Genomic DNA, 25,736 nt, shown 5'->3' on the forward strand with positions numbered 1-25,736 from the left:
TTTAGGATGATCAAGGGCTCTGGCTGCACCTAATCTTAGAGAACATAAGGGGGTATTGAACTTGAATAGATCCAGCACCAGCTCCCTATTGTGATTACGGTGAATTCATGGTGTTTTCCTAATCCCAACTGAAACCCCACCTTCTCTACCACAGACTCATGTTTATCAGTCATATAGACAGCTATGTGTCTGAGAAAACTAAGGGGTGACAAGCAATGGTGTGTGGTCAGGAAAAAGCAGGATCACAAATAGGCATGATGAGTAGCACCATTTCATTTTGTTTCCTCTGTGCATGTTGGCTCATGTGGAACAGTAAGCATACGTCGAGGTAACTAGTTAGAGGTACCTCATGGGTTAAGAGAGTTTCTAGTCTAATATTCAAAGTCAAATCACTTAGACTCACTTAGACTACCAACTTTTCTCCACTGTATACAATGCCAAGCTGAAAGAATAACAATAAAAACCCAAAGTGGATGTATCTTCCCTTTTCTAATTCCTTACCTATTAGAGCAATTTCCCTTTATTCTTATTCTAATAATTCTTTGAATTGATTTGCAGTTACACAATACTCATTCTCCATGCCTAACAAAACAGGAACAGATCGAGACATACATTCTTCAGTTGCATTAACTCTGATGGTTGCCATAGATGAGATCTTCATAGATATGGCACAAGCCCGGGTTCCTTTGATAACTCAGTAGAATACTAAGAAATTTCCTAATAACCAGGAGTGAATATTTTCTAAGATTTTGTTCAACTGAAAAGATGGGGATCAAAGCTGTGGAATGATTCAGTGAACTCTTAGTTATTAGGTGTTCTAGAAGGGCACTGTTCACTGGCAGTTAAGTGGACAACAACAACAAAAAATGACTATCAACTTTATTTGATAATTCATACCTACAGTAACAGGATTCTTCAGAGGCAGAGGCAGTGGTGGGTGCTGACCTTCCTCCTTTCTTGACATGGCAAAAAACTCTAGGCGAATTGTTAACATCCCCACTGCCTTGTTCTTTAGAAGACTTAGCATAAAATCAAGGAGTCCTAAATACTAAGAAGACATTATCTGAAAGTCAGTCTACACATGTGTCTTCTGATCTCAATTTTATTTATGTAGAAAAGAGAGTTGAGGCAGATTGAAACACCTGGACCCTCCACCATGGGGCTCTAATTCCCCCTATAGAGGCAGTTGCTCAAAAGAAAACAAATAAACACAAACAGCAGCTAAATCTTTCTCTTTCCATAATACTAGAAGGCACAGGGGTGTCTTTCATGAACTATTGCTTCAAAAACCATCCATCACTGCAACAGTTTTCCCATAGATTAAGGACTAGATTTGCATTCTAAATTAGTTCTTCCAACAGCTGCTGTAAGATAACTTGGCTGTAAGTTAAGAGTTTGTATTTGATCATCTGCCAATGAAGATCATAAAATTCAGCTTGGCAACAGAATTTAGGAAAAGAGGTCTCCTCAGCCCAGCTGTGCTTATCCAAGTGAGTGGTGGGGGTAGAAGCACCAGCTCTCTCCTTCTCTGGTCAGCATGTGAGTGATTTGCTGCTGAGGGAGGTTGAGCTTAGTTCCAGTTCCTTTGTGTCAGAGAACTGAACCACCTTTTTTGGAGTTTGGAGAGGGGTGGAGGAGGGAGGATTATATTAAGCCTGCTATAGTAAACATTCTAGAGTGTTGACGTGGCAATCTGTTCAAATTTTTGGATGATCCCTTGATAAATCACCAAGACCATCACTTTAGCTTTGCACCTAGTCCACACAATGCAAGTTCAGATGAGAAAGGAGTTATTTTCCAGGTTACTATTTGCTCCAGATTCATGAAATGGAAAGACTAAGGGACTTGGATCAGGCTAACCCTGTTTTAGCACGTATTCCCTGTGTGATTTTGAGCAAGTTTGTTTAACTTCCACGAATCTCAAATTTTCACGTGTGCAATGAAGGGGATAACACTATCATGCAAAGATGTCTCGGAGGTTTAAAGGGAGTATTGTAAGCAAAGCAGTAGATTCACAGCAGGTATTTAGAGTTAATTTTCTTTCCTTCTTCTATTCGGTATTGGCATAAAAAGTGGTCATGTTTTTCATACTCGGTGTCTTTCCAAAGTCACAAACTACATGTCTGTGACAAGGATTGCTAGATGTTCGATTCCTCCTTTATCTTTCTTCATCAATTAGATAACCGTATGTTCCTTGGGTTCTGCAGATGTGTTCTACCTTTTTGGCCCATTCCTCCTTCCAATAAAGTTTGAACATGCAGAGTCACTAAGTTACTTTTTTAAATATAAGAAGATGGTAGCAATTAATTCTAGGAGCAATTTATAGCTTGACTCAGTAACTGACAGGTTGATTCTGGGTTTTCTCTTTCTAATCCTAAGCCACAAGATCTTGTATAATAAATGCAGGTTTGACCTAACATTTTTCAAAAATGATATCCAGCGAACTGCTGTTCAGGTATGAGACAGTTGGCATTTTGCATCATATAGATGGATAACAGATGCACAGCTATAGTCATAAATAAGTTTATATGCCATTGACAGATCCCTGAAAGGTTTGCTGCTGTAGAATTTAGCAGAAGATGACTGGAGTTCAAATGTTTAGTGCACCAAAATGTTCCTCAAAGAGAACTGGCCTTTATTTCCAGATAAGAGACTGTTTGCATGCGTGCATGCGTGTGTGGGGGGGGGGGGGGGGGTACCCAGGCATTTTCCAACTGATAAGTAATTGCTTGGTACTTGTGGTTTTCTAAGTAGGGAAAAGTTTCTTATGTCAGCAATTCATGCGACAGGCCAATGATGAAGTGACTTCCTCTGCTCATATTAAATGGCGAAGTGCTTATTTCCCAGTCCGTTGGGAAGATTTAGAGCTGCAGTCTACAGGGCGAGGGCCACCTGTTCTTCCAGTCACTGGAGGTTTGGTACTACATCAGTAACTTCAGGGACCTGTGATGGCTTGTGGCCTTGTTTGTCACCACCGCTTTATGCATAACTCGTCAGTTGATGGCAGTGATTATATCCATCTTCATGGAATACAGACTCAGGGTCTGAATCACAGGATCTGTAACCTTGAAGTGCGGGACCCCACGTGAGGCAGTGGCACAAACTCCAACATCAGAGGTTAGTGATACTTTGGAGTGTCTCAATGAATTTTAGGGGCTATTTTCCTTTGTAAAAGGTTTTGATTTACTACCTTAAATGTGTTTTTGAATAACAGCACCTAAATCATTTCTGGCCATCATGGGCATTCAGTAACTGTTGAATAAACTCAGTATGTGCTGGAACGAATTGGTGAAAGAAAAACAGAAATGCGAAGAAGAACGTGATGCCGGAAGTTAATGCGTATGTTTCAATTTGGAATATTTACTCAGAATATTATATTGTGTACAACAGACAGTTACAGACTTCTGTACAAATGCTTCCTGCACTTGTTTCAAATATGGAGTGCAGATGATTTCATTTTAAAAGTATTTTCCATTAGGCTTGACAATTTATATTGGAGCTATAGCCAGAAGGAAGCCAAAATGTTCCATTTTTAAGAATATTTTAAAATCTAATTATCAGAAATCTATATTTAGTTAAATATGATGTTGGAGAGAGGAAAACTTTTGCAGCATGTACTATTCATCACTGTGTTCTCCTTCCCACATACATCTTTTTATGCACTCCCTCGCTCCTGCTGACATTAGAATGGGCATGTGAAATTGCTGATTTTATAGGTCCAAAAATTTTCACGTCTTGGCAATTTAATATGATTCATATGTGTGTGCATGCAAATACATTTTGGTTATTCTACAAGCAATCTAGTGTGAGAGAAGCACACTTCATCTGAAAGTGTATTGCTCTTTTTGCTGTTTTTTTTTAATGGAAATCTAGAAATCTCCTAAAAGCCTCATAACCTGCACCATGATTTGTCTATGTGTCATAATAATAACAGTGTCCTGAGCACTAATAGATATAACTATCATATATTGAGCATTTAGTGTTTTTAAATTCACTGACTCCTTTAATCCTTATGATAATGCCAAGCTCACCAAGGACAGGGACTGAGTCTCTCTCTCTCTTTTTCTCCACCACCACAGCCCTAGTATCTAGCCCAGAGTTTAGTACATGACGTGGGTTATAGCAACATTTGAAAGAAGCATGAATGAACAGGTAATTATGGATTGTTACTTCTACTTTGCCAATGAGAAAATTGAGCTTTATTTATTTTTTATTTATTTGAGAGAAAGCACAAGCCAGGGGCGGGAGTGAGGGGGAAGGCAGAGGGAGAGGGGGAAGCAGACTCCCCACGAAGCAGGAAGCCCAACAAGGACTTGGGGCTCAATCCCAAGACCCCAGGATCATGACCTGAGCTGAAGGCAGAGGTTTAACCACCTGAGCCACCCAGGCACCCCGAGAAACTTTAGCTTTAAAAAGGCTGCATAAATTCCCTGTACCAGCACGTAGTGGGGCTAAGATTGCAACCAGGTCTCTGAACACAGAATCCACACATTTCATTAAATACTGTGCTTTCCTGTAGTCACCACAAAAAGCCGCCGTTTTCTCGAAAGGTCTTGGGAAAATGTGACATGGATCTGAATTATAGAGCAAATGAGAGAGAGGAGTTGAAACTAAGTGTGCTGGTCATCAAGCTGGCATTTAATGAAAAACAAAGGACAATTCTGATGGTTACCAGAAGGGAGGCAGTTGGGGGGGGGGGTTGTGAAATAGACAATGGAGATTAAGGAGGGCACTTGTGATGAGCACAGAGCGATGTGTGGAAGTGGTGAATCACTATATTGTGCACCTGAAACTAATATAACATTGTAAGATAACTGGAAGTAAAATAGAAACTTAAAATAATAAAGTTATGAGAAGAAACGTTAAAAAATAAAATAAATATAAAATAAATTAAAAATAAGTAAATAAATAAAAAATAAAAATGAACAACAACAAAAACACTTTATTTTCCCACCCAAAGTTAAAAGAAAAACAATAAACCAAGAATGTCTTTCCAAGGAATTTTAACAAGAATTAAAATATTTGAGGGAGAAAAAGGAATGTTCCCAAAACACTATATAGTTTGTTTCCTATTTCTTTAAAATGTACCATGACGGTGGCATATATTGTTTTAACTATAAGGTACCTTTTGAGTCCTAAGGGTCCCAAAGAAAGTTCCCACTAAACATCAGAAGGGGGTTGAACTGGCATCAAAAAGTTGGGGATCGTTTTCCCGCCTCTTTCCAGGAGTAAGCAGATCTTCTGTTCCACGTTACGTACAAGTAAGAATGATTTCTTTGCAACAACTTTTAAGAACGTAGCTGTGTTAGAGCTATAATGCAGCCATAATATTAGGTTGGGAAGATCTAGCCCCTTGCCAGTAAGGAAATCATATATTTATTAGATGACTACACATGTTCATAAATTAATTTTCCTTTCCTGTCTAATCATCTGTCAGTCTCTAAAATGATCCATTAGTCCCTTTGGATGGAATTGGGGATTCCTTCCTCCCTCATCTCCGAATCTTCATTTCCTATTTTACCATTCTCTTGGTCTACTAACACGCTGACAAGTTGTTCTCTGCATTTCCCCCAGAGTTGACTCCATCATTGGCTTCCATTTGGTTTTCCTTTAGCTGTATCTGCAGCAAGGAAGGGCAACTTTTTAGATCTTGCATCTTCTGGGCTTTGGAAGGGGTACGTAGGTTTCTCAAGTTCCTTAGGATGAAATACCCATAAAACAAACATTTTTTTCCTCGTGCTGAGGGTCTATTTTAGCATAATTTTTCTAAGTTATTATGAAAACATTATCATCTTTTTTTTTTTTTTTTACCTTACTAAGACTACTAATATTCTCTCCTTCCATTAGTATAGCTTGGAGCTGATGGGGGCAGTTAGTTGAGTTTCCCAAACGGGGTTAAGTCTGAGAGTTGGACATAGAAAAAGCTCTGCCTTCCACAAAAGGGTTCTAATGTAATGAAAAGTAAGTTAATCAAATACCAGGATGGAGACTCCAGAATTCTTTTAAATTTAGTTTTTATTCCAGGCACTGAAGTTTTGCTTCTCTAATTTGATCCTCACAAAATAAAGAACAGCCTTTCCTACAGTAATTTTGCAAATGAAGACACTGAGGTTTGGAGAACAGTAGTTTGCTTAAAGTCACATAGTCCCTGAGTGGAAAGCCAAATTTTAAATTCAGAACCATGTAATCCAAACTTAGTTTCATTCCACTTACTTAAAGTAAAGCTTATGCCTAATGCTTAGCTTATAGACCTGGGACCGTGATCTTCTGGGTTATAGTAACATTTATACAAAGTTTTATGTACTTTTTTTTTTTTTGCAATTACACACCTATTGTGAGGCATTGTTTCTTATGTTCTTCACTTGAAGATAGTGAAAATGAATGGATGTTTCCAAAAGGAACTTAAGGTCTATAGATTAAATTTATGTAAGATTGAAAAAAGAATTACAAGATTAACTTGGTGTCTGCTGAAAAGATTTCTTTTTAAAAGGCACGAGTAAATTATTTTATTTTGTTTTAAGCTTTCTAAGTGTGTGATGAGAAAGGACAGCCAGGAAAAATGAAGACACATAAAAAGCTGTGGATTTGAAGGGTTCCTGAAATAAAAGGAGTACTTATTTTTGAAGTGTTTGATGTTAAAATTTTGGGGAGTTTCATCAGTCACTTGCAGGACTTTCTAGGAAAGAGCAGGATCTTTTGATTTATTCTGTCAAAATCAAATAGGATATGAGAAACTGAGATTCCATCGCCCTGTGGTAAGAACATATTACCTGGCTTCAATGAAAAGTCTGAGAAGACCCTCAGTCATGGTTCCAACTTTGGTTTCAGGTAGAGCATTTGAGGAAACTGGGTATGCCAATCATACCAGAATAATATTGATTTAGTAAGAATTGATAAGGAAATATATAGAAAGGGTGATTTGGGTCTGTCCAATTTATGGTTTAACACCATTTTTGGGTCTTTCTTTACTCTCGGCTATCCAAAGAAATACCCAAAGAGGCCCAAAGAAAGATACATCACATTCTTGCTTCTTTAAAAAATCACTTAACATGCAGATTTTCAGAGTACTTTGGTCCTCATTTAGTCAAAGATTAGTTAAAAAAATAAATTTGCAAACTTAATTGTGTCTACCTGCTCATACACTGGCTCTTCTTTTCCTTGGCTGGGAGCCCTATGTTTATCCAGACTTAAAACATGATAAGACAGTATATGCATTTGTTAGTTTAATGTAACTCTGGCTGTTGTGTAAATCAGTCAAAAGATGTATAGTTGTAGGGGTGCCTGGGTGGCTCAGTCAGTTAAACATCCAACTTTTGATTTCAGTTCAGGTCATGATCTAGGGGTTGTGAGATGGAGCCCTGTGTCCGGCTCTGAGCTCCGTGCAGAGTCAGCTTGAGATTCTCTCCCTCACCCTCTACCCCTCCCCATACTCGCACTCTCTCTCAAATAAATAAATAAATAAATAAATAAATAAATAAATAAATCTCTCTTAAGGATGTATAATAGCTCTAATAATAGATATTTTAAATTTTCCTATGTAATACCCAATATTTGTGCACTCCATCCATTGGCACATCTCTTCCAAGTGGAGATTCAGAAATCCAGACGCTTTCATCTTGTGGTTTCAACATCTTTAGTGTGTGGCTTCCAATGTGGCTAAGCTTGTTTGCATCCAACAGGCAGAAGGGGAAAGAACCTGGAAAACTATGCTTGGGAAGTTTTAGTAAACTGAGGCTGGACATAATTACAGGTCACTTACATTCACACTCATTGTCTATCACTCCACCTCATAGCCACTTAGGTATAAGAGAAGTGTAATCTGCCGGTTTGCCAAGGAAGAAGAAATACATTTCTTCTATGAGTACCTGACACTGTGCCCCAGAAAGCGGACAGTATATTAAAAAAAATATGTTTTTATGGTAAGGGTATAGGAGAAAGTAGGAAATCTATCAGAAAGGACTTTTTTTTAAAATTTTTAATCTTTTCTCCCCTTCTGGTTATATACATATTTTTTCATTTTCCTAAATATCTGCATTAAAGACAGAACTATTTGAAAAATTCTTGCTGTTGTATTGGAAGGATCATGAGTTTTGGAGACAGGAATATTTGGCTTTAAATGTTTCCTCTCTGGCTTGCTCCTTATGGACCTTGGGCAGGTCACTTAGACATTATGAAGTTCAGTTTCCTCATCTGTGACATGAATAAAATAAGATCTAATTTTGAGAGAAACTGTGAACTTTAGGTAAAATCTGTTCAGTAGTACATAGAATATATTCGTTGGCAAATACTTGGTAGTTACTATTATTATTATCAGGGCACTTTTTTAAAAGATTTTTACTTATTTGAGAGAGAGAGAACATGAGCGGGGGGAGGCAGAGAGAGTGAGAGAGAGAAAGAAGTAGACTCCCTGCTGAGCAGGAAGCCCAGACACGGGGCTTGATCCCAGGACCTGTAGATCACAACCTGAGCCCAAGGCAGACGCTTAACTGACTGAGCCACCCAGGCACCACTAGCAGGGCACTTTTATGTTCTTTGTTCCTCACCTGAAAATCTGTGGGAAGGATTTGATTAGTTATATTCATGCCAAGCTGCTGTAACAAATAGAACTTAAACTAGAGAGACTTGAGAACATAGATGTTTATTTCTCTTTTACTAATCCTTCTGCACTGAGCATTTCTGGTTGTCAGGCACCTCTGTTCCCTGTTGTTTTGGTGATGTAGCAAGTTATGGCCACTGCAGACATGGAGGATGCTGAAGACCAGAGGGTAGCCAATTTAAAATACTAATCTATAGAGGAAAGCCTACATGTAATATTTCTATGAATAAGTAAGACTAGACCCTTATTTAATCTTTATCTAAAAATTTGCTTTCAAAGTAACAAATAAATCATTTTACTCAGGAACCTGATTATAACCATTTGCACCATTGCTCTATTTTAGGGATAGGAAAAATTTCAGGTGAAATGGTAAAATGGTTTAAGTTGGATACATGAATAAACCTAGGAGACTAGTAGGGAGTTTTGCCTTCACTTCGCTAACTCGTTGTTTGCAACACCAAACTACATCATCTTTCCCTAAGAGTGGCAATCATCATGAGGGTGTGAATGAAACAATCTTGATCAAATACAGAAATCTGAAGATGTGTTAGTAACTGAATATTTTATGTAACAGTAAGGAATGTGATCTCATTTTTTGCATAATAATATATAATCATTGTTCAACAAATAGATATTGAGCATCTACTATATACCTACTGATAGAAAAAAACAATCCCTGAAAATCGGAAAGGATTAATACTAGATGGTTTATTTATAGGTTATTTTACATCATCCCTTCTCTTTATTTAAACTTTTAAGATTTTCTACTCCAGGGGCACCTGGGTGGCTCAGTCATTAAGCGTCTGCCTTTGGCTCAGGTCATGATCCCAGGGTCCTGGGATGGAGCCCCACATCGGGCTCCCTGCTCCACGAGAAGCCTTCTTCTCCCTCTCCCACTCCCCCTGCTTGTGTTCCCTCTCTTGCTCTCTCTCTGTCAAATAAATAAATAAAATCTTTAAAAAAATAAAATAAAAAATAAAAGTTTTTCTACTCCAAGGGATTTGTTAAAAAAAGTGAAAGTATTTTAAAATAACTCATTGATGTTATTGAAAATATTAACTCATCTTTGTGCTTTTATGAATGATAGATTCAAAATGCAGGTCTATTTCCAGATATCCACTTATAATATGGAAACATGTATTAGTAGAATTAGATAATAGTGCTCAGTTCAGCATGATAGTGTCAGATGACAAGGTTTGCATCTGGAAACACTTAAATTGGCAACTCCATGACCAAGCATTCAGAAACTTCACGCAATCCAGACCGTCCCAAAATCCATTGTTCCAATCAATTGATTAAGCATTAAATTATCCTATACTGTATTACAGTTACCAACAATATATATGTTGTAAAATCCAGTGGACACTTCCATGCTCTCCTTTTTTTGTTTTTTAATATTTCTTCATTTATTTATTTGAGAGGGAGAGAGAAAGAAAAAACAAGCAGGGCGAGGGACAGAGGGAGAGAATTTGAAGCGTACTCCCTATCCATCACCGGACTCGATCTTACAACCCCAGGATCACAACCTGGGCCGAAATCAAGAGTCAGATGCTTAACCGACTGAGCCACCCAGGCGCCCCTCCATGCTCTCCTTTTATCTGATATGGCAGCAGCAGTCAGTACTGATAACCATTCCCTTCCAGAAGCTGTTATCTCTCTGTTTCCCGTGATACCAGATTCTTCAGGGTTTTATCCTATTTTCATTGCTACCTCTTCTTCATCTCCTTTTCTTGATCTACTTCCCATAATGCCTATCTATATTTGGAATGCCCCACAGCATAAATACTTGTTGAATACATAAATATTTAAATGAACAGATAAACAAATAAGTAAATGTAATCTTCAACCTTAAGGAGTGACACTAATAGCCTTTCAGGAAATGGGAGCACAATGAGTGAAGGAGCCTATGGAACCCTTCCACTTGGAAGATAGCAGGACTTCCCATGCGAAGGTTAAAACACAGCTTTGGCTAAACAACCGCAAAGAACAGGGGCTCCACAATTCCTTATTGAAAGCTGAATTTTGGAACAATTTTTGCAAACTTCATGCTTGATTTTTCTCTCGGTTTCCATGCATCTTGAATCATTGACTCATTCTTGAAGTTCTTTTGTTGTTTTAATACATTAAATTAGCTCATTACAGCTGCATATGTGGTGGAAAATAGCATCTGTTTACACTGTAATAATGTAAAAATTACTAGTAACAGAATAAAGAGCAATTTGTAAAAGCTAATCATATTTGTGCACTTGTCTGCAAAAAGTAAATTGTTAATGTATGCCCAAGAGGGGAATCACTTGCTGGTTTAAGCACTGGAAGCAGTGATATTAACAAGCATCACTTAAAACAACTCCTGTATTTAAAATTGGATCCAAATATTCCAACCTGTCATGAAAATATAGATGCTTATTAATTTTGTCTTGACCCTGGTAAATTCAGACAGTTTGGGGGTTCAGATAATACTATAGAAAATCCAATGGTTAGAAATTTCTTAATATTTACAAAGTCAAAGTTTGAATGTCTTATTTAGAGAACACTTTTTTAACTTTTCTTAGTACTAATCACAAATACTATTAGGGAAAAAAAAAAATGTCAGAAGCAGTCCTCTACATCCCCCAAAGCATCAAAATTAAAGGTCTGTTCAAAAATTGAAAATTAACATTTGAATATATTGAAAAAATGTAGATAAAGATCTTAAACTTAGTAATCTCATGAAGTTGTGGGCTTTTATTTCTTCACATGTGCAAGCCAGAAAGTACTTAAATTTTATAATTATTGACTTTTAAATGTTACATGTGTACAAATTTATAAAACATGACTTACAGAATAAACCCTTTCTCCTTTGGTCATAATAGATAGAGACAGATAGTGTTAGGTTTTTGGTTTGGTTTGGTTTTTCACCCACATTTATCAGGAGGAAAGAAAGAAATCTCGATAAAGTTAATCTTTAAATTCCCTTTTTCCAGATGCCAGGGTGAGACCTATTCAACTAAGATGGTCTTACTTCAGACATGTTAATAATATTCATTAAGCACAGTTCTCGCTTACATTTACTCAGCCCTTGATTAGTAGTCCCATCCTGCCTTGTTGCTTTTGACTTACCCTTTAATAAGATTTCTGTAAATGGCTAATTCTATCCACTACAATTTTAACTGAAAGAACAACTTACCGCCATGTCTGGAGGCCACTCATTTTAGCCTTCAACTGTTGGACTTTACCAATCCTCATTTCCTGCTCTAGTGATAGAACTTTTATCCTTATGAATCAAGCCTCTAGAGACCAAATGCTGAGATATGATATTCTATATAGCAGAGAGAAACGTGTCATTTATTTCTAGTTAACATGTTGGTGTGAAGATTAAAAAAGGAATGATTCATTCTGTGGCTGAAACTTGAAGATTTTAAGCACTTTAAGGAAAGACTTTTTTTGAAGCTAAGTGATGAAGTATACTTTAGCTCAATGAAGAATTTGGAAATATGTTATCCCATACACTATCAGCCAGAGTCTTCGTTCACTCATTCAAATGTTGCAGCTGATTAAGGATTGTGTTTCAGTGGTTAAACAGGAAAAAATCTTTTATTTGCCTTTCAAATGGCAATTCCCAGTGGCTTCAGTTACCATCTGTTTCTGATAACTCCCCAGTTTAGCTCCAGCCTAGATTTCATCTCTCAGCTCCAGACCACATAGCTAACTGCAGAACCCACACTTTACTTGGATGTTTTAAAGACTCGTGAACTCAACATATCCCAACCGGACTCTTGCTCTTTCCCCAAACATTTGGACCTCTTTCACCATCAACAGTTCTAGGGATGGAACCTCCAGTCATGTGTTTGCAAGAAGCAGAAATCCATGAGGCATATTTGAGACCACCTCTCAAAGTTCATCATCAATTTTTGACATTTTTAACTCACATATTAAGCAAATCTGTGCACACTTCTCTCTCTGTTTTTGCTTTCAGCATCTAATTCTTAGCAATGGCGATCTCTTCCTTGGGCCACTGCAATAGAAATCTGCCCCTCTGCTCCTTTCCCACTCTGGCCCTCCTCCTCCTATCCAGTGTTCTTTGCCCCTGCCAGAGTGAGCTCACAGAAATGCAAAATGTTTGTGTTTTTTGCGTATCATAAAACTGTCAAGCAGCCTTTCTTTTGAACAAAGAGTAAAAAATATAATCTTTAACCAAGGCTACAAGGCTCTCTGTGCAAGAGCTGACTGGTGCCCAGTGATATTTCCTGATGCCTGAAGCCTTCACATTCGGGGATATAAGCAAACATCACATAGTTTTCCATACTATGTTTAGAACATCAGCATTGCTTTGTTGGAGCTGGTATGGAAAGAGCTGAACTAGGTAGACCCTCAGAATGATGCTAATAATAGTATCTAAAGCATGGGCCTAACACAGACAATGAGTGAAATTATTTGAATTAATGGCCACAAAAATCAAGAATAATTTCTTATTCATGAGCTTAATATCTATGCACTATTTAGCCTTACTTATGTCCTTTGCAAGGTGAGCCACTATGAAGTTATGTAATAAGGTTCTCCATGTTCCAGTCTCTTTGGGACTGGCAGCAAGACTGTGCGCGTGGTCTTTGGAGTGACACAGATAGGTGCACACCCTGCATTGCCCTTACTATGTGGTTGAGTGGCTCTAACTTTCTGTCTCTCCATTCATAAAATGCTCATAGTGAGTGTATAATTCCCTCATAGGTCTTTGCAAGGAATGAGTGAGAATGTTCATATAAAGCCTTTAACAGACTACCTGGCACAGATGAGCATTCCATAAATGCCTCATACAAACATCCACTGTGTAGAGGAACAGCAGGATCAGGAGATGCATTCATGACACACTGAGCTCTTCCTCCAAGTATCATTCAGGAAAAAAAACCCTCTGACCAGAATTCTGCCAAGGACTACTGATTGCTCAAGGGGAACGCTGTGCTATTAACACCTCACCATTTGTGGAAGTTTTGTCTAAGCACTAAACTCATGGGATTAGAGTTGCTAACATAACTCATGCACCCCCTGGCCAATCAGGGAAAATAAATACTTTCTAGAAATTTTGGCATAACAAGGTATCGGGCATTTACGCATGCCCAGGTAACTCCGTCTTCTAGAGTCATTGCCACTATCTCTTCCTGGCTCACCCTTCCTCCAAAAGTTAATCCAAGGCCAAAGCCATTTCCTCCTGCAACTTTGGTTATATGAAATTAAAAACAACAACAACAAACAGTGTTTTCTGTCCACCAAATAGTTTCCTAAGTCCAAGAGACCATCATTTGGGAAGCTGGGTGATTTTGCTGGGTTTTGCCCACAAATTCTCTTACCTCAGACCTCTTTGGTCAAAGGAATGTCTTGAAGTGGGGTTCAGTTGGCATAACTTCTCTTACTTAAAAGTATTTTCTTCTCTCTTTTTTCTAAACCCACAATTTCCACAAAATAACAATTTATTCAGTTTTTTTTTCTATTTCCAGAATTCTTACCTAGGCACCAAATTGATTTAAACAGATGAACACTAACTTTCTTTTATTTTGACCAAAAAATGGCCATTTATTCTCATTATTGAGCCCCCGTTCCATCCCAAGAAACCTTAGGTACTTTGAGATAATTTATCTCATTGAATTGCATGAAGGCTTTGCCAATTTTTCTAATCATTGTTGTTTTTTTCTTCCTGATTTTCTAGATATTCTTTATGTAATATGAAGTTTAACCTCTTTGCAGTAGGATTTACAAGTATTTTTCATATTTTTTCAAACCTTTTTACTTTGTCTTTGGTATTTTTTTTTATAGAGAAGATATGTAAATGTAATTTATCAGTCTGACTTGTCTCTGCTCTATTCCCATTACTACGATAATGTCTGGCTACAGTTCTGTGAGTCCTTTGTGAATGAATGGACTGCAGCTGGAATACAGGTTGATTATGCCTATAAGGGTTTAAGTTCTTGAGGTTATTTGTCATCTCACTCTTCATCTTTTCCCAGTAGAGTCAAAGTACTTCAGAAAACTGTTTTGATTCTTAACACTGATAAAATATCTATCTCAAATATAAATAGTTATTTTGTGAACCCAATGAATCTTATTAACAATTGCATATCTTAGAGGTCATCTTTGGGACAAGTTCATTAAAGTTGTGATCAGAACAATTCTCAAATTTATGAATTAGAGATTAGAATTGCTACAAAATTATAGAGGGAAGCCCTTCCTTGGTTTGTGGAAAAGTAGGGAATTTGATAATTTTTCCCCATGGAAGGTGCTCTTTTTTCAGCAAATACAAGATATATATTATTATGTGGGCTTTCAGGGAGGAACGTGGGTTAATGATGTCATAATTTCCCTGTATTGTTTTAGAGCATAAAATATTCCATTTTGAAAGCTTAAAAATAGTGTTAACAGAGAAATAGCATTCTCCAAGTACTGAAAATTCTTACATAAGAATTTAGTCTTTCAGAGAAATCTTAAATTGCGAGTCATCACTGGAATAGTTCATTTCCGAGATTAAAAAACTTGTTAGTTATTTATCAAAGTTTTTAAAAAGTGAAACAGTCTCCATATTATTCCTTTGCTACATTCCATGCAAAGAGAGCTCCTGTAAATAGCACAATTTGTGGTTGATGATAAGCTTTCTCCCTGAGAAAAAATAATAGTTTGTGTTTGTGCCAGATGCTTTTCCAGCATTAAGCGCCATAAAAATTCCCTAAAGTGTGTTCAACAGATAAGGCAGAGTGCCAAAGAATGGCAGAGAATTAAGTTGAACCCTGTTCACATACAAAATCCATTGAGACACCATATGCATATTTCCATTTTAAAATCAAAATGTGAAATTAATTCAACGTGCATTTAATAGGCACCTATTTAGAGATCCATACTAGGTTCTAGGGACAGAATGATGAGTAACACCAGGTCTTTCTCTCTCTGTTCAGAGATTCATTCCCTATTAGAAGAAACAGACACTTAACCCTTTTTATGGCAGTGACATAAGTGTTATAACGCAGACCTACCCTGGACTCCATGGAGCAGGTGAAACGTGATGAGTAGATTTCTGCCAAACAAGTAATGGTTCTCCAGACAGAGGGAAGCAGTCACGCAAAGGCCTGAAAATTATTTCTTCTTGTGGTATTATCCTTAAGAGAATAAAAGGGAAGGCTATGCCTCCTTGAGCTACACTGCAAACAGTTGTTCTCTATAGAGAGCAGACGTGGTGACCGTGAGGGTCAGGACTGTGGGGTTGTGCCAGGGGGCAGGTAGGTTGCCTGGAGGAGGAAGTTGGGGGTTATTTAGAGGAAGCATGCATACCCTGCCGGGAAATAAAGCCGTTTTTCTCTGTTACTGATACCAATACCTATGACAACTTGACCCTCCCATATAATTAGATTCAACATTTCTAAACCCCCCCTCATTTTAAGTGGTACCTGACAATCACACACTGAGCAGAGTGTTAAGCTATGGGCATTGTGAAAGGATACCGAACACCGATTGAGTAGTTAGACAAAGTGGTTTTCTGATTTCTCTTAGTTCCATACAAAACATGTTTGTGATTATATCACTAGAGTTAAAACTCATTAGAAGGATCGGGCTTACAAAAAGCTCCCATCAATATTGACCAAATTTAGGCAAAACCAGATGTTTCTTTTGGCTTCATCACATCATATACATTCCATACGTACATCATACATACATACCAGAGCCCATGGTGAGCCAGTGTCCCCCAGTCAGGACCCCACCACGAGAGGTCAGTGAGGCAGCTGTCTGGATTCCAAATACACAAAAACAGTGGTTTCACAGCAGGAACCAGGCAGGACCTCTCAGATTAGCTTCTCCCGCTCAAATAAGTCCTGTACATTAGCACTCACATTAAATACTTGAAAACATTAAATACTTATCGTTTAAAAGTCCTGAAGTTTGTAGATGCATTGAGAGACTTTGAAAAGATAAGTGAGTCCATCTAGATTACTTTTTTCACAACTACATAAGTACTTAGTGAAAAGGTATTTTCTTTTCTTGTAAAAAATCAAATAGTTACCTAATGTATCTGAGAAACTGTGACATGCCCCTTTTCTTTTTCTTTGTTTATTTAGAATTTCTTTCTTCCAGTGGATAGTGGTGGTGTATAAAAATCACTCTAATCTTGTGGCATTATCTCTTTTGTTCTATTTTTTTTCTATTCCTGTGACTCTTACTGTTCATTTCTGTATTGAAAAGTACGGAAGACAGGAACACATTTAAAGTAAGGCATCAATCACTTGAGCTCAGAGAACACTCTTAATTGAATCATGTTTTTCACTTTGGGACTCAGTGCAAGGGAATTTTCATTTTTATTCATAATGCAGTCATCTACTTAGATGTTAACTACACAATCAAGTGTTGAAATAAATTATTAAATATTCTTTATGGGACGTGTAATTAAGCGATAAAAATACCTATATTGCGTCATTTTCTCCATTATGTAAGAGAATTTGAAAGGTACATGTATCCACAGCAGTAAGGTAAGTGTAAAAACAATGAACTATTCTGTCTTTTAAGTTTCTTCTTCAAATATTTTGTTAAACGGAGTAACAGAGGAAGCACTCTCTTAGCTTACCAGAGTTGTCTTTTTTTGTCTGCTGGCTAGAAGTTTCCCTTGGTAAAAGAGCCCAAAGTACATAAGAAAAGAAGCTAGACATGACTAACACTAAGTCAGTTTGATGCATGTAAAATAGTGGACTAGGTACTTGTTATAGGAATGTTTTAAGTGTTGTGCACAGGGCTTGATTTTTATTTATTTTTTTCATAGAGCTGGGGATGTCCCTAGACCCCGGAAAAATAAATCATAGCAAAGCATTCAATATAAAGGTAAAATAATGGGGTCAGAAGGTCATGCTGCAACAATAATTAGCTTGAAAAGAAAAGGTAAAAACTGGAAAGAGAAAATTTCAAGGACTTGGGAAGCACTTCTATGGGGTTTTAGAATTGTTTGGAGGTTACTAAGGTTGATTTGCTCTTTTGCATCCATCCCTCTTTGATAGAAGTTCCCCAACTACCTGTGTATCAGTTATTTTTTTAATTTCTTGTTATGACTTGTTTTTAAGGAAAGAAGCTTTTGTTTTTTCTTGGGTGATACCCATTGTTCACATTTAGTAAATGTTAAATGATTAAATATTAATCTTAAAAAATCTAGACTTAAGGGGCGCCTGGGTGTCGCAGTTGGATATGTGACCGACTTTTGACTTCATCTCAGGTCAGATCTCAGGGTCCTGAGATTGAGCCCTGCATCCTCCTTGGGCTCCACACTCAGGAAGGGTCTACATGAGATTCTTTCCCTCTGCCTTTCCCCGCCCCTCTAAAATTAAACAAATAAATCTTTTTAAAAAATCTAAACTTTGGCTATTTATTAAAGAAGGGGCCATCTTTGAAGAAAATGCTCTAACACATTTAAGATGAGTGGTTCTGAAGCGTTAGTATGCATTATAAGCACCTGGAGAGGTTGTAAAGCCCACATTGCTAAGCCCCCCAGCTCCATTGTTTCTGATTTAGTAGTCTGGGATGGACGGTGAGAATTTGCATTTATAGCAAGATCCCAGCTGCTGCTGCTGATACTGGTCTGGGGACCACACTTTGAGAACTAATTCTTTATTTATATCAGTGTTAAATGAAGCTGAGATTTGATAATAAAAGAATTAAGATACATTAAGGATTGGTATATTATACAAAAGTGATATTCAAAGTATTTAATAAGCTGCTGACCAATTTATTTTTTTTAAAGATTTTATTTATTTATTTGAGAAAGAGAATGAGAGGGAGAGAGAGCATGAGAGGGGGGAGGGTCAGAGGGAGAAGCAGGCTCCCTGCTGAGCAGGGAGCCCGATGTGGGACTCGATCCCAGGACTCCAGGATCATGACCTGAGCCAAAGGCAGTCGCTTAACCAACTGAGCCACCCACGCACCCCAGCTGCTGATCAATTTAAAATGCACACTGGCCCTAACCTATAGGGCTGAGTCTGTAAACACTGCCTCAGTATTACATTTGAATGAATATATACAACATAAAAACAACTGTACATAGATAAATAAAAATGTTGAACTTCTCCCTGAAGTAATTTTTAGTAATTCCTAAAATGTAAATCTAAAGTAAGTGTTTTAGAGTTTAGGATATTATATCATGTTTTATCACTTTATTTTCCTCTTTATCTCTAAAACAATAATCTAAGCTAAAATTAAAAATATCAGATAATTTCTTAGAAAGAAAGAAAGAGGGAGAGAGAAAGGGAAGAAAGGAAGGAAGGAAGGAAGGAAGGAAGGAAGGAAGGAAGGAAGGAAGGAAAGGGAAGGAAGAAAAAATTCCTCTGGCTCAAGTATTATCTCTCCCCTCCTCAAAAAGGATTACAACTTCTCTAATAACTACTCTTTCTTTTTCTGATGTTACCTTTTAATATGATACCTTTCTTTTTCTGATGTTACCCTTTAATATGTTACCTTTCATTTAATTTTAATGCAATTTCATATGTGGCAAAATTACATTGATATCACAAACTAACAAAGACTACCATGTTCCTTTTGAAATGATATGTGTTCATGAAAACTAGCTGGTTATGGGAACTAGATGTGTGTGCTAACAATAAACTTAGTTTTTAAAAATCATATTAAGACACCTCATATTAAAGAGAGGTAGAGTAAAAATGTACAATGTATTGGTGCTAATGAGATAAAATGATAGATGAATATTAACATAAAATTATTCAGTGAGTTTCATAAGATAAAAGTGATTTATCAATTGGCCTCCCACTTCGATCAGTAAAATAAATGTGTATACGTGTGTTTCAAAGGAATGAGATTCCTCTCCCAATTTTGGCCATTTGACAATTATTTTTTTCTACTTTGGGACTTCAGTTGCATTTAAACTTGAAGCCATTTTGAAATACTGAAGATAAAATTTGAAGATGAGAAAGTCTGACTGGCTACTGATGACTGGGATGTGGTGATGACATTTAAAGTGGCGTCATTCTATTCTACAGGAATGCGTGTGCATATCTTTAATGTCAGCACTCGCCTCTGGGATGACACTTGTTAGATTTCATGCTGTCATGTGCTATTTCAAGGTCGGTAGTAGTGATGTTTATTATACAGTACCCTAATACTACACTCATTATTTAAAAAGAAGTTGTCAAAGCCCCATATCTATTGTTCTGCTCACTTCTGTGTATACTGTGATCATCTGATTCTGTTTCAGTTTTAAAATACAGAATGCTGAAATGTGCCGCAATGAAATAGTACACTTATTTAACCTTGAAACCATTCTTGTGAAAAAATAATGTTTGCTTGTGTCTGATGGTTCCCAGGCTTCTGGGAGTGACTTGATTCAGAGAATGGCTAATAATAGAAACAACCCCAGAGGGAATGTGGGGTGGTAAGGTGCATCCAGCGCCTCTCTACCCAAAGGAAAAGCAGCTGAGTCCCAAAGAAATATCTCTGACCAACTACTGCTTTTTTTAAAAAAACTCCCAGCGACTCCAGCTTTGTCTATAGTTACAGAAATATTAGATGGGGCTGAATAATTTATTCAGTCCAGGAAGTGGCCAAAAGGGGTAAAGAGAGCTCGCTGGGTGTACTTCCTTTACACAAGGAACATACCTTTATACAACACACCTGTATCAAGATGGATCAGAAGTTATGGGGTCAACATGCATAGACTAGAAAAATTTATATCAGTATAATCCAAGAGCAGTACAATAAATTCTACAAACATTAAATAAAGGTCTATGACAAAGGAAATGTAAAATATCCAGAAAGGGTTATGTGTTTACATTCAGTTTCCAACCTGTATGTCCACCTCCTCCCCCAACACATATGCCCTTCATCATCATAATCACATTGGTCACCTCCAGGGCAGTCAACCCCTCTATACTTTATCTTTCCCCTAAATTTTACATGTCCTGATCTTTCCATAGCACTTTGGATCTTCATTTGTTTTTTTTGTTTGTTTTGTTTTTTTGTTTTCAAATTTAGAAAAGGCTTAGTTACCTTTTTTTTTAAGTCAGATAATTTTTAATTGAAATAATTTTATCAAGATGCTTTGGGACTATTATTCAAGTATTCAAGTGAGTATGCATTTTTTATCATGTTTTTAATGGATCAGGTGTCTCACTTGGGAGCCCACCACCAACTATTGCTCACTCTGTCACCCCCTTCTCCTCATGACTCCCTGAGCCATTTCACTGGTTGAAAGCATTGGCTTAGCTGTACCTGTGCAGAGAACATTTTGGGGATATAAGTACTTTCTTCACGTGCAGGGGTTTTTTTTGGAGTTAGTTTCCAAATATCCAAAATAGCGACATTCACCTGGTCCTATGGTGTGTTAAAACAAAGTCTTGTCTGATTTGAAATACTACTGAGGATGAAGACTTGCTAGGAATCTTAAAATGTATATTTTGGAGGTATAAGTGCAGATAGCATTGTTAAACTAAACCCTGTCTTTTAATGTGTATTATATATAAAACATTTACTTCTATGTCAAGGGTAGGAATGCTGACAGAGAGAAGAGAGGGACTTCGCTTTACAGGAAAGTACGTAGCCAGCTGCCTAGAAAAGATGACTGTCTATATTGTGGATTTAATTGACTATAGCATATTGCCCTCAAAAGATAGGGCCAAAGGACTTGATTTATTAAAAAGGAGAACTAAGCAGGAAAAAAGGGGATGCAACTCTGTCCATCAAAGTGGCATTCTTTATGTAGAATCAACCCAATCCAATTTATCACTGGTTTTTCAGTTAACTATAGCAAGTCTTAACTTCACGTTTTGGCTCACACTGTCTTTTGATGTTATGTGTTGTTGGAAAACTTGTAACTGATGCATGAATGTCCTCTCTGTTCAGACTGTTTCTAATATAATTTCCTTGTCCAGTGTTCTTTCAATAAGGGTACCTAGTCCTTTGAGAATACTTGTCAGAATGATGCAAATGAAGGTGTGGATTATTTATTTATCTATTTATAAAAAGATATTATACTGCAACCCTACCTACCCACCATTGCTATGACAAAGAGGACAGTGTGGTTATTATTTTTTCTGGCAAAATGGAGCCAGAACATGGAGTTTAAATAAGTCGTGGGAAGTGGTAGGTAGTCTAACCGATATAGTCCTCCACTGAGATTTCTTCTTTGTGAGACTTTTTAAGGGTTTTGAGCTGATCTAAGAATCTGATCTAAGAATCTCCCTGCCCACTCCCATCCCACCCCAAGCCACCAAGTCTTCTTTTCTTCCAGTGAACATTAATAAACACAGAATTCTTTAAAATGATTTTCTATCTCAATTAGTATGTCTCTAGTAAGAACAACAACAACAAAATTGTGTTAAGAAAATGTAAACTTGGAAAAATGTATATTACTGTTCAAATCTCAGAAGTCATGGATAAAAGAATAGTATTGGCCCCGTTAAGCAGTCAAAACACACTGGAGCCTCCTGACAATGGACTAGGGCATGAAAGACCCACGTGTTTAAGGAATGCCACTCCGTTGAATTTCTCAGGCTACCTCTGTAGGAAGTGAGGAGAAAGAAAGGATCAGGAAATTGCCCAACTTCTGTGTACTTCATCTGGACTTAGTGCATTTGCTTTTGAACTCTCGAGCTTCAATCTTAGTCTCCAGGGTGCCCACTTCCCTTGTTATATGTGAACTTTTCCTTGTAGACACCTGTCGGGGATCATATTAATAAGATATATTGTAGAAAGAGAAAACACATTTCCTGAGCCAAGAGAGTTACTCTTTTCTGGGGCCCTTGTTAATCTTTGGGAGCCCAGCATCTTCTGTGGCAGAACAAAAGCAATATGGGTATAGATTCTTTTTTTTTTCCCCATTCCCCAAGAAAATGTTGTCAACGTGTTAGTGTTCAGCTACATTTCTCTTAAGAGAAACGATAGAATATTTCTTCCTTCGGTCCCGAGGTTTCAGAAGTTGATTCCCATTGCTTTCTAGCATCATTCTAAATAGAGCCCTACTGTTTGGCCACTGCCAGAATTAGCTTGAATGGTACCTATTATTGAAAGGAAGTCTGTATTTGCAGTAATACAGAGAATGCCAGTTTAGAAATGAGCCTGATTGCATGGTTCATTTTGTTCTCCTTTGTAGAGCCAGGCTGCGGCCCACTACAAAGGCACGAAACATGCCAAGAAGCTCAAAGCACTGGAAGCCATGAAAAATAAGCAGAAATCTGTAACTGCCAAGGACAGCGCAAAGACTACCTTCACCTCCATCACTACCAATACCATCAATACCAGCTCTGACAAAACAGGTTAAGCGATGATCTTTGTTGTTGTTGTCATCATCGTTGTTTGGGGGTCCCTTCCCTTGTCCAGCCCCATGTCTGTTTCCTTATGTTCCTGCGCATTGATTCATGCTCGATCCATCTCTCTGCGTAATGGTAATTGTTTCTCCTCATTTTTCCAATCCCCTTAAGCAACTGTTTAAGATAATCACTAGTTATATTGCAGATTTTACATTTGAAATGGTCCTGTGGCTGTTTTAGAGGAACACGAAAGCATAAAGGCACTTGAAGCCATGTTTTTGAGAAGTAAATCTTTTCAGTGGGTATCATTTGTCTTGTATGCAGCACCTTAGCCTATAACCACATGGCAGATTTGACTGTGAGTACACGGCAGCGGATGCCAAATGAATCGAGAAGGCCCCGATAAGGGCTTTATTACTGACAGGACTTATTCTCATAAATCCCAAACCCTGCGTTGTTTTAAGTAGTGGCTGTGTGATTATGGGCTTGTTACGGCTGCGTAACCTTCCCTCTGCATACACAGGTAAGTGTTATCGATGCCAATTATTCTTTTAAACAGAGTCTTCACAGTGAAATAATGGCCTCTGAATGGCCTCTTGGGATAGCTCCTGCAAGCAACCAGTTTATTCATGGCAGGGGAAACCAGTGGGGTTTCCCGAAGCTGGCATTTTTAAATATAAGACCATTGGTCCTCAATATTTACATAAAAAGAGGTCCTGTGTGATTCATAGATGTATCTTTAATAAATTAATTTCTAGAACACCATGGCTGGTACATGTCGGTTGTTTTCTAATCCCTACAAATGACAATGGTCAGGAAGCATTTATATCATCATCAATAGTAATATCTTAAGTAGAAGAGAATCTTCCAGCCATAACTGATGAAAATGTAAAATGCTACAGTGAACAAATAGAACAGATTAAAGCAACTTTATTACACATGGTGGCATCGATTAGACACATATATGTTCCTCAGATGTTCTGGAGAGATGCTTGCTTCTATGTGAATCTGTAAGGAATAATGATATTCGCTCTGAGTTCCCATGACACATGTCATGTCCTTTACCGAAGTATATTATTGGTAGATGCATTATGCCCCACACTCCCTGAGATCCCCATGTCCCCTCTGAGGCTGAGTGCAACTGTCATCTTTGTACCCTGGTCTAGTATGGTGTAGGTACTGAGTAAAATATCTATTAAATCGCTGTATTTTCTTTCACTTCTTTGGCTCTCTGATTCATCCAATTTTGTGTCACAACATACTACAGGGAAAAAAAAGTGCTTGTCGTGTTCAATTCTTTGGTATCCAGAGCAAGAACTGGATTATGCCATCTTATTAATTCAGATGTAAAACCTTATCAAGAAAGCATTAATTTTTTTCTCTATTAACTGAAAATTCACTGCCTTATTTTGGTGGCTGTAGGGGAATGAGCAGTAATGAAGCAGGTGAGTGTAATTTCTGCTCCTAGTTATCAGGGTACAAATTGGGATCCCTAAAGCCATATTTTCCATAAAGATTTTTTTTTTTTTTTTGCAAAAAGATAGTAGGTAGGAAGAACAAAGAAATTAGTTTGATATAAAGAGATGGGGTTTGATGTAAAGTTTTTGCTTGTCCCCAGTCTTCTCTGTTCTTAGATATTCTTATCAATAGCTATTTGGGTTACCTCGAATCCTCTTAAAATGCAAAAAAAAAAACAAAAAAAAACAAACCCTGTTAAATTGAGGTTTCTCATCATTTAAAAATATATTTGTACATGATGGGTAAAACTGCTAACTTCGGTTAGGAAAGGCTCCCATGTGTGTTGTCTCTGGGTTATTTTTATTAAGAATGATTTTGTAAAATTAGGGAAGTGTGATTTAATGCATCTGTATCATTTATGTATGGATAGTCCAGGAATCACAAAACAACCTTGCATATTAAGCAGTAGGGTTAAATTTTTTATCGTTAAAAAATACATGATCTTTGATTCTAGAGTCTTATCTCTCTCTCCTTCTGCCTCCAGGTACTTAACTATCCTAGGAAACTAGAATAATAAATGAGTTATGAATACATACCTCCATGCCTCAGTCAGAAATTCGTTTGGAAAGGATGGCAGTCATGAAGGTTCTGTCCTTTCAGAAGTTAAATGGAAATAGGTTTTGGATTGGGGTGTGGCGAGAACCTACGTAAAATAAACAGATTCTTAGCAGAGAGGCCAGCACTTATCTAATGGTTGGAATGGTGTTGAAATGGTGACATACCCTTTCAAGATGAAGCTAAGAAAATTCCAGAAGGACAGAAAGGATAGCAAAGTCTGTAAACTTAGTATAAATATCCTAAAGCCAAAGGAAGAACGTTATGAGCATCAGAAGTACATTGCCTTCCTAATCCATGGGAAACTATACCCAGGAAAAAAAGTCATATAGGTTGAAAGACTAACAATTTCAACACACTCGCTAGAAGTTTTTAAGCTGAATTCTGTCCTTAAATTGGGATTTCCACAAAACTACCCATGAGAAGTAGCCCAGGAAACCTCCTGTCATTTTATAGCCTTCTTACCCGTTTGTATTGCAATATAAATCAGATGCACCTACGCTGACAAATTGGAATTTTCTTAAAACTATTACTTGTCCTTTTTATTACTGTCTGCTTCTTCATATTGATTAGGAAGAAGTACAACCCTGAAAACAAGATGGGTCTTTGAGCTAGTTTCCTAGAATAGTTAAATACTTGGAGGCAGAAGGAGAGAGAGATAAGACTCTAGAACCAAAGATCATGTATGTTTTAACAAAAAAAATTTTAACTCTACTGCTTAATACACAAGGTTGTTTTGTGATTCCTGGACTTATCCATACATAAAAGATATAGATGCATTAAATCACATTTTACTAGTTTTATAAAATCATTCTTAATGA

At 37.4% G+C, this 25,736-nt stretch overlaps 1 protein-coding gene across 7 annotated transcripts in view; it reads left to right on the top strand.

Annotated features, from left to right (window-relative positions):
* The window catches only part of ZNF385D (zinc finger protein 385D), an 863,057-nt gene that overhangs the window by 761,528 nt on the left and 75,793 nt on the right, over window positions 1-25,736 (top strand). For all 7 annotated transcript variants that reach the window (XM_027587443.2, XM_027587447.2, XM_027587446.2 and 4 more), the window contains one exon: window positions 22,686-22,848. In XM_027587443.2, the coding sequence (XP_027443244.1) occupies window positions 22,686-22,848 (163 nt within the window). The remainder of the gene's footprint in view (window positions 1-22,685; window positions 22,849-25,736) is intronic.

This window comes from Zalophus californianus, chromosome 1, assembly GCF_009762305.2.
Source record: "Zalophus californianus isolate mZalCal1 chromosome 1, mZalCal1.pri.v2, whole genome shotgun sequence".
Classification (NCBI taxonomy): Eukaryota; Metazoa; Chordata; class Mammalia; order Carnivora; family Otariidae; genus Zalophus; species Zalophus californianus.